The sequence below is a fragment of the Echinops telfairi genome, unplaced genomic scaffold (assembly GCF_000313985.2).
Source record: "Echinops telfairi isolate 266 unplaced genomic scaffold, ASM31398v2 ScPeMD7_2010;HRSCAF=2546, whole genome shotgun sequence".
Classification (NCBI taxonomy): Eukaryota; Metazoa; Chordata; class Mammalia; order Afrosoricida; family Tenrecidae; genus Echinops; species Echinops telfairi.
Window position 1 is genome coordinate 19,278,411 of NW_022105908.1, and position 8,868 is coordinate 19,287,278.

General features: G+C 48.0%; 1 protein-coding gene and 1 non-coding gene across 3 annotated transcripts; both read left to right on the plus strand.

Moving 5' to 3' along the window:
- Nucleotides 1-1,603: 1,603 nt before the first annotated feature.
- TMEM107 (transmembrane protein 107) lies at nt 1,604-4,628 on the plus strand. Of its 2 annotated transcripts, none has more exons than XM_045293411.1 (5): nt 1,604-1,744; nt 1,895-1,962; nt 2,079-2,179; nt 2,921-3,064; nt 3,167-4,628. In XM_045293411.1, the coding sequence occupies exons 1-4, from the start codon at nt 1,658-1,660 to the stop codon at nt 3,019-3,021; spliced, it is 357 nt and encodes a 118-aa protein (XP_045149346.1). In that variant the 5' UTR covers nt 1,604-1,657; the 3' UTR covers nt 3,022-3,064; nt 3,167-4,628. The 2 variants fall into 2 exon arrangements, with proteins under 2 accessions (XP_045149346.1, XP_004712986.1); XM_004712929.2 differs by having other exon boundaries at nt 2,921-3,017.
- Nucleotides 4,142-4,276, plus strand: LOC115870608. The gene has a single exon (XR_004046796.1). It is a non-coding gene; the product is annotated as a U8 small nucleolar RNA (small nucleolar RNA).
- Nucleotides 4,629-8,868: the final 4,240 nt, after the last annotated feature.

An 8,868-nucleotide genomic window follows, 5' to 3' on the forward strand; every position in this document is an offset into this window, starting at 1 on the left:
TGTTTTGTGAGATGGAGGAGGACTTTGTGGATTGGTGATGGACATATGGATTTGGGGTTAATGTTAGACTTAGGCAGCACTTGGTTGGGATGTTTCCTTGATGTGCACTTAACCTTTATATAAAGCTCTCAGTTTCTGTGGACTTGTTTCTCTAAAGTACCCGGATGAACACACCTGACTTTCTTGACTGTAATGGCACCTCACAGAGGGTGTGGGGAGTGGGACAGAACAGGGTAACAATGTCAGAGGACTGTCTATAAAATTTTTATGCAGCGTTTCGGCAGAAATTTATTTTTTAATAAAAATGTGCCTTTTTTAACCAACGAAAGCATTTTTCATAGGCCCAGCTTATAGTTATCAATGCACCTATGGGGGTGAAACTCTATGCTAACTTCCTTTTGAACCTTCTAATGCACTATGGTCACAGCTGTCCTTATTACCCAATTACAATGATGCTGGAAATCGTTTTTCCGTCTTCAAGCACTATTTCCATTGCTTTCTGGCATTTTATTTGACTGATTTTGTAACGTTTTCAGATGTTTGGGTTACAATTTTGTGGTAAGTGGACTGTAAGAACCTTATCAATAAGTTATTGAGAGTGAATAAAAGGTGAAAACGAATTGAAAAAGGTTTCTGCTCAGTTACTAATAATGTTGTCAACTCAAGCCAGAGAGATTTCATAAAACAATGCCGCTGTGGTCACACAAGCTAATACTACATGGGAGCCTGGATGTAAGATGTAAGCAATTTACAATGATATCCAACACATAGTATTCGATGTTTAAATTTGATAATAAACATTAAGAAGGAAGCTGTATGGTCTCGACAGGACGACCGTAATGACTGCCCAGCTGAACGTTCTTTTGGGGGGTATCGTTTACCACAGAGCCACGTAAATGTGAAACATAAGTATGAAACAAAATCAAACCAGGATTTAAAAACAAAGCAGGCCACATGAGCTTAGAATGACTTTGTCGATGTTGACAAAAGCTTGTGATTAAAAGGTGTTTAAAAGGTGTTTCAGCTTTTTAATGAATAGTTTAAAAACGTCTGTAAAAATAATTACAGAACACTTGCAAAAGTTTTCATTAATATTTTAAAAACTTATTTAAAAATAATGACAGAAAACTTGCAAAAGTGCTACCGGGACTTCTCACGAGTCAGAATTGACTTGGTGGCACTGTCCCCCCAGTCGGCGCTGGCGCGACAGCGGCAGTGGTCTCCGCCCCTGAAGTCGCCCTGCGCACTGGAGCCGAGCGTGGGGGCCCCGGGTGGGCACCGGGCGGGGGGCTGTCCCGGGCTGGGCTCGGCGCTGTGCGACCCCCAGCAGCAGGCTCGGCCACACGCCGCTGCAGTGAGCGCCAGAAGTGGCCCGCGGACTCACTTCCGGCTCGCGACCACCTCCGGAGCTTGAACTTGACCCTGCGCTCGGGATACCCGAGAAGTCCAGTTCTCGCGAGATTTCCAGGGAACGCGGCGTCGCACCCGCCGACGCCGTTGCCCAGGTAACCGGGCGCCCGCGCTCGCGGAAAGGAGGCGCGGGCGTTGGCGCGCGCTTGCCTGGGGCTGCGGGGACCCCAGGAGGGACCCGCGGAGAACTTGCAGCCCCTGAAACCACGGCGTCTGCTCCGGGCGGCGTCCCTGGTCCCCGGGGGCCATGGGCCGGGTCTCGGGGCTCGTGCCTTCGCGCTTCCTGACGCTGCTGGCACATCTGGTGGTGGTCATCACTCTCTTCTGGTCGCGGGTAAGGCCTGTAGTTGCCCCCTTTCCACCCCTAGGCCCGCCCCACCTGGGACGGGCCCCGCCCCGCCCCGCCCCGCCCCTGGCCTGTGGTTCAGCGTCCCACTACCCGCCCCTCTTTCACACCTGCCTTCCTCCCTGCGGGCCTTCCCAGGACAGTAACATCCAGGCCTGCCTGCCTCTCACCTTCACTCCCGAGGAGTACGAGGAGCAGGATGTCCAGTAAGCTCGTGGAAGGGGGTGATCAGAATGCAGCAACGGGGGGCTGGGGGAGGGGCGCGGGGGGAGGGTTTAGAAAAAGTTCCCAGGGGCTGAGCCAGTTCCCTTTCCGTGTGCAGGCTGGTGGTCGCTCTTTCGGTCACGCTGGGCCTCTTTGCAGTGGAGTTGGCCGGCTTCTTCTCAGGAGTTTCCATGTTCAACTGCACCCAGAGTCTCATCTGTATCCTTTCCAGCCGCATCCCTTCTCCCGCTTCAGTAGGGCTCCCTTCAGCCCCTAACCAGGAGCTTCTGGCACGAGAGTTGGCTTTAGGGGCCAAACAAAACATTTCCAGTTGTGAGAGCTCCCTAAACAACCAAACCGGAGCCAAACTCACCCCATGGAGTCGGTGTGGACTCATCGCTCCCCTATAGGGCGCGGGTTTCCAAGATTATAACTGTTGATGGGAGTACAAAGCTTCGCCGCCCGTAAACAATGGGCAGGATCGAACACTCTTCAAATATCCAGGAAGCTCTGCTCCACGCCAGACAGTGGAGATCCAGAAATGGGAGTAAAACGTCCGGACAGACAAACGTGTAATGCAGTGTGATTCTGTCCTACAGCTTTGGTAAGGATGTCATGCTCTGTGGAAACTCAAAAGAGACAGAGAAAGTGGAGGCCGTGGCCCAGAGAAGGCTCTGGCAGCCTGAATGGGGAGCCCGGAGTCGCAGGACTGTAGAGCTGAGAGCCTTCCCCGTAGGCTTGAAAGTTGGGGTAGCTTACTTCGTAACCTGGAGGGTGCAGGCGGATAATGATGGGGTGAGGGTGTCCTGGGGTACCAGGTGGGCTGGGCTGCAGGCTTTTACCCTGGCGGTGTAGTCAGGGAGCTAAAGATGAGCACAGACGCCAGCCCACCGAGGGGTTTTCTGGCCCACCACCACCTGCCCATTGCAAGACGTTCCTTGACTCCCGTGTGCTCCCAAGCCATCGCTGCGCACTGTAGTGCCTCCGTGGCTCTGTCCTTCTTCATCTTCGAGCGCTGGGAGTGCACCACCTACTGGTACATCTTTGTCTTCTGCAGGTGAGGTGTTTGGCGACGGGGGAGGAAGGTTTACCTGGATTCTGAAGGTATCTCTGAAGTCGCTGCCCCCACTTTTAGAGGAGGTCTCTAGTTTGGGGATTTGGATATTTTTATGAAATGTCCCTGAACCCACCACTTACTCCCCACAGCGCCCTCCCGGCTGTCACGGAAATGGCATTATTCGTCGCTGTCTTTGGACTGAAAAAGAAACCTTTGTGATCACCTTCAGGAGGGAAATGGAGGCACCCAGCTGGAGGAGGGCCAAGCAGGAAGGCAAAATTTCTCCCTTATTTGAAACGGATTTTGGACTTTATCAGGAATCTAGGGCCACAGGTATTTTATTTAGTCCCTTTTGAAAACACGTACTGTACTTTATGATATCACAACTTAATGGTAACATTTTTCAAACCATATCATCTTGGAAGGAATGTCCTCCCTTTAAAAACAAACAAACAAACAAAAAACAAACCAATTACAGGAGACCAAACGACCCATGTTTAATGTTTAATCACAAGCAAAATCGAGGAGGGGCAGGAATGCTGGACAATGGGAGCCAAACAACAGAATGGAAATACAGTCATTAGAATTGGGACACACTGCGAATATTGTAACCAATGTCAAGGAGCAGTTTGTGCAACAATGGTTAAACGGGAATCTAATTCGCTATATATAGTCTGCCCTAAAACACTATATATATATATATATATATGTTTAAAAGACATAAAAATGTCAAGGGTGAATCTGGCTGGCCAAACTACTGAAAAAAACACTGTTTTCCACCCTTGCAGACCTTAGAATTGTAGATATCGCTTTTATTTCGATGATTACGGTAGCCCTCTGGCGGAGGCGGGTGGGCGGTAATATGTAAATAAGGGATACACGTGGCTCCTATTCCTCCAGCACGTACGGGGCATAGAGCATTCTGGGAGGGATTGGTTTATTCCTTTTCGGGAAGCCAAATTAAAAATAGAGATAGATATTAAGAGATTAGCAGAGAAAGGTAGCTAGATAAGTGGAGAAAAGTAAGTAGGAGTAGGTTGCTTGAGCTAAGGAGTTTTAAACTCACCCTAGATGATAGCGGAATCTGTTTCACTGAGTACAGGATGGCACTATGTTACAATTTATCGTCAGTAAGGTTAATCCTTACCTGTTCCTCCTTTTGGAGAACAGAGATAAAATGATGATTGGAGCTCTCATGATACGTGATTAGCGTCTCCGTGTGAGCAGGACTTGCAACATCCTGTTTGCTCCTATCTGATTTTCTGACGATCGAGTTTTTAAGTTGACGGTATTGGGTAGGATTTTATGGTTTAACTTTGTTTTCAGTGTGGTTTCCTTACAGGAAACATCGTCTTATGGCCTTTTTAGTAAGTAAAGAAGTTTTGCGTGAGCTGTGGCCCTTTTGCAGGGCTTACTTGGTTTGTATCAGTAGTTGTCTGTGGTTTAAGATTTTGCTGTTGGACTTCGATTTTAAAGACGTCGATGTGTCTGGGAGGGACTCTAGCAATGGCGCTCTTAAAATTCTCCTTTAAGTGTAAGTTTAAGCAGAAAGTCATTTTTGTACATCTCTCATACTTCTCTATGAAATGATTAAACAAGAAGCCAAACCCACTGACTGCAGTTGTCTATTTCTACGTGTGTATTGTGACTATGTAGGACTTGTTTCAGGATCTCCAAGACTGAAATATTAATGGAAGCGAGGCCCCCATAGTTTTCCAAGCCTGAGATCTTTACAGAAGCCAGCTGCCACACCTTTTTTCGAAGAGGTTCTGGTAGGTTCCAACCTTCTGTTTGCAGTTGAGCACCGTACCTACGGGCACTGCCCGGTCTCCTCTGTGAACCAGAACCAGTGTTGTTAGGTGCTGTCCAGTCGATTCTGATAGTGACCCCCCGACCCCCCAGCTCATAGTGCACAACAGAAGAAACACTGCCTGGCCCCGTGGCATCCTCACAATGGTTTGTGTGTTTGAGCTCATTGCTGCAGCCACCAAGTCAATCCTCTTGTCCGTTAGCGTCCACAAGAATGACATCGTCCAGGAACTGCCCCTCCCTGGCACTCTGTCCAAAGTACGGGACGTCCACAAGAATGGCATCGTCCAGGAACTGCCCCTTCCTGGCACTCTGTCCAAAGTATGGGACTCGAACTCTAGCCATCCTCCATTCGAAAGCATTCTGGCTTCCAACGCAGAGCTGTTAGCTCTTGTGGCATTCTGTGGCACATTTCGTATTCTCCAACACCGTAATCCAGAGGCATCAATTCCTTGTCCTTGATTCATGCTCCAGGTTTCCCGTGCACATAAAATGATTTAAAATGCCACGACTTGGATCAGGCCCACTTCAAAGTGACATCTAAGTCTTCAAAGGACAGCTAAGCTTTATGGTGATCGTTTGGGTTCATCGTGTGATGTCATCCACAGCTCCCCTGCTCTTGGGCCATTAGTATTGAGTGTGTCAGATCTGCTTATGAGATGGTCTATAGATTCCGGTGGAATAATTCTCAGGGTCTTACTTTGGTGTTCATGGACTTGCTGAATTTCCTTCAGCTGCAATTTGAACTTGAATTTCGATTTGAGTAACTGATGGGCTGTTCCACAGTCAGCCCCTGGCTTTGTTCTCACTGATGAGGCTGCGCTTTTTTGTCATTTCTTTCCAGAGATGTAGTCCATTTAATTCTTCTGTCGTCTTTCCAGTGCAGTCCACTCTCGGTTTATATAGTTGTTCAAAGATATTTGCAATGATTAAATAATTTGGTCCTGCAAAATTCTATCATGTAATTACCAGCGCTGTATTTACTACTACTAGCTCCATCTTAGTCATCCTTTTTGATCCTTTGTCCTCAACTTCCTCATCCCAATCAATTATCAGTGGATCTGGATTCATTAATTTCAGACTGCAGAAGTTGGTTTCTCCATCTTTGTCATTAGTGCTTGGTGTGCAAATGTGAGTAGAGGTTGTACTGACTGCGCCTCCTTGCATGTGTATGGCTGTTTATCCGATCACTACTGCATGGTGTTTCCACTGAGCTCTCACATATTCTTTTTAACAGCAAACTCAACGCCTTTCTTCTTCAATTTGCCACTTCTCGGCAGAGTAGACCGTATAATTGCCTGGGTTAAAAATGACGAATACCAGCCGGTTTCTGTTCACTCGTGACCCTATAAAATGATGATTAGTATCGGTCACACATGGTGTCACAAATCGTCTGTGGACAAGTCTTCTATATCACCATCGCATGGCAAAGTGACTGGTTCTGAGCTCCACCCAGAAACTTGGCAAAACATCTGCGATGCTGAGTTAGTTTATTGTGCCAACCTGGCCGATAAACACACGTGGAGTTAATTGAAGGGCAGAGGGTTAAGTGGTTCAGTGAGACTCGCCTTTCTAGTTCTCAGGTCTCTTGCTTTATGATGATCACACCAGGGTGCAGCTGCCTTAGCCAGTTCGCTGCTTCAACTGACAAGGCTCACTTCCTGCAAGACATCCCCGAGGAGAAGCCACATGGACCTACCCCAATGCAGCCCTGGGTGCTGGGGCAGCCGTGTGGAGACCCCTGCCAGCGCTGAGATGCTTACACTCTCACTGACTCAGCTTTCCTCCTGCAGTCAGCATCATAGTGTGTGTTTTGTGAGATGGAGGAGGACTTTGTGGATTGGTGTCGGACATATGGGTTAATGGGTTAATGTTGGACTTGTGGGCTTGGGCAGCACTGGGTTGGGATGTTTTCTTGATGTGCACTTAACCTTTATATAAAACTCTCTCGTACATGAGTTTCTGTGGATTTGTCTCTCTAAAGTACCCGGACTCACACAGATGCTCAGTCAGTAGTTGAGACCTGCACGTGCACTTTCGCTCACGAGTGCATGGAAAGAACATGAAGACATGTTCCTAAAACACATATGCGGGCAGTGAACGTACAAATGTGCTTGACACAATTGATGTGTGTATGGATTGTGATAAGAGTTGTATGAGCCCCTAATAAAATGATAAAAAACAACAACACATACGCACTAGTAGACATTAAACAGACACATTACAAGAGCCTAAAGTTCTACTAGAAGCCCTGGTAGTGTCATGGCTTCTGCACTGGGCTGCATAGCAAGCAGTTCAAAACTACAAGCTGCTCCTCCAGTGAAAGATGAGGCTTTCTACTCGCGTAAAGAGGTAGCGTCTCAGAAATCTGCAGGGACCGTTTAGGAATGACTCCGTGGCAGTGAGTTGAGGGAGGATGTCTCAGGGTTCATGGTTCCTGGGGAAAGGGGATGCATGTATCTAGGGAGGACTTCCCACACACCTTTCAGTCCCACAGGGGTATCCAGCCTGGTTCATAAAGACAAAAGACATCCAAGGAGATGCTTTCTGGTGATGCTCCTCAGATTTTAGAACCTGCAGGAATAGATGTGAATGCCACTACCCAGCCTCTGCTGTTACAGAGCTTTTTTAAAAAAGTCGTCATATATATTTTTTATTATGATTAAAACTCATTTTATTTGGGGTTCATACAACTCTTATCACAATCCATCCATCCATCCATTGTGTCATTTGTACATATGTTGCCATCATCATTTTCAAAGCATTTTCTTTCTACTTGAGCCCTTGGTATCAGCTCCTCATTTTTTCCCCTTCCCTCCCCCTCCCTTCCTTCCTCCCTGTTACATATCTTATGGTCAATGAAAGGGACCCACAAGAAACAAATTCTCTCTCGGCAGACACGTGTTGCAAAGAAGACATCCCGACGCTAGGAAAGCACTAGGATTCTGGCGCATGATGGTCCCAGGTGTTAGAAAGGAGACTTGCCCCTTAAGGTGCCCTTGACTATAATCTTGATAGAAACAGGTGCCAGGCCTTTACTTCCATGCCATCACCGAGTGGGTTCTAACCACCACCCTCAGGTTTCTGTTGTTTGTCTGAAGTTGATCTGGGCTCAGAGTTCCGTCTTTCAGCTGGTAGTCCCGGGGCTGCTCTGACAGCACTACCACAGGTGAATGGCTTTCCCAAACATGCTTATTGGCTGCTGCTGCTGTTAGATGCGGTCAGCTTCGTTGGAGATCTACTTGTAGCTTGACATCACTCTTCCCTCATCTCTACTTCTCTCACTTGCTTACTTCATCTCTTCGATATCTCAAAAGAAATCCACCCTACTTTAATCCTACCTCCTCACACAACAAAGGCAACCTATTCTCAAACGGGATTGTAACCGCTGCTGGGTAGTTTAGGGGCCCCCATGTGCTCCCTAACAGCAGGGGGATGCTATCTTTGTACCACCTGGGTGCAAGTCCCAGGCGGAGGGAGAGGTGTAGCGCTTGGGTGAGGCTCTGGAGCACACAGCTGGAGCAGAGAGGTAGATAGGACAGCAGCTGGAAGGGAAGACCAGGAAGGTGGACCTTGCAGGCAGATGGTTACAGGCGTGCTCAGTTAGGAAAGCCGCAGGCATTACAATCTGGCTTCCACCTTCACCTTCTTGTCTTCCTGCCAGCTATAAAAGTGAGCTGTTTTTCAGGCACGGTGGGGAGCCCTGGTAGGTTACATGTACCTTGGGCTGCTAACCACAAGGTCAGTTCTAAACCACCAGCTGCTCCTTGGGAGAAAAATGAGGTGTTCGACTCCTGTAAGCAGAGTCTCAGACACCCCCAGGATCAGTTCTGTGGGGAGCCACACTGGGAAGAGAGCAGATGCGGTCAAATGCTCTACCCTCCTACGTTAGGGAGTCTGGGAGGTGGGTCCTGTGGAGGGAGAAGGTTCATGTTCATAGGTTGGAGATTCCTTCCAGTCACATTTCCCTAAGTAAAAGTTATTCTCCACGATGTCCCCTGTAATCATCCCAAGGTTAAGGTGCTACTTGCAAGTACATGGT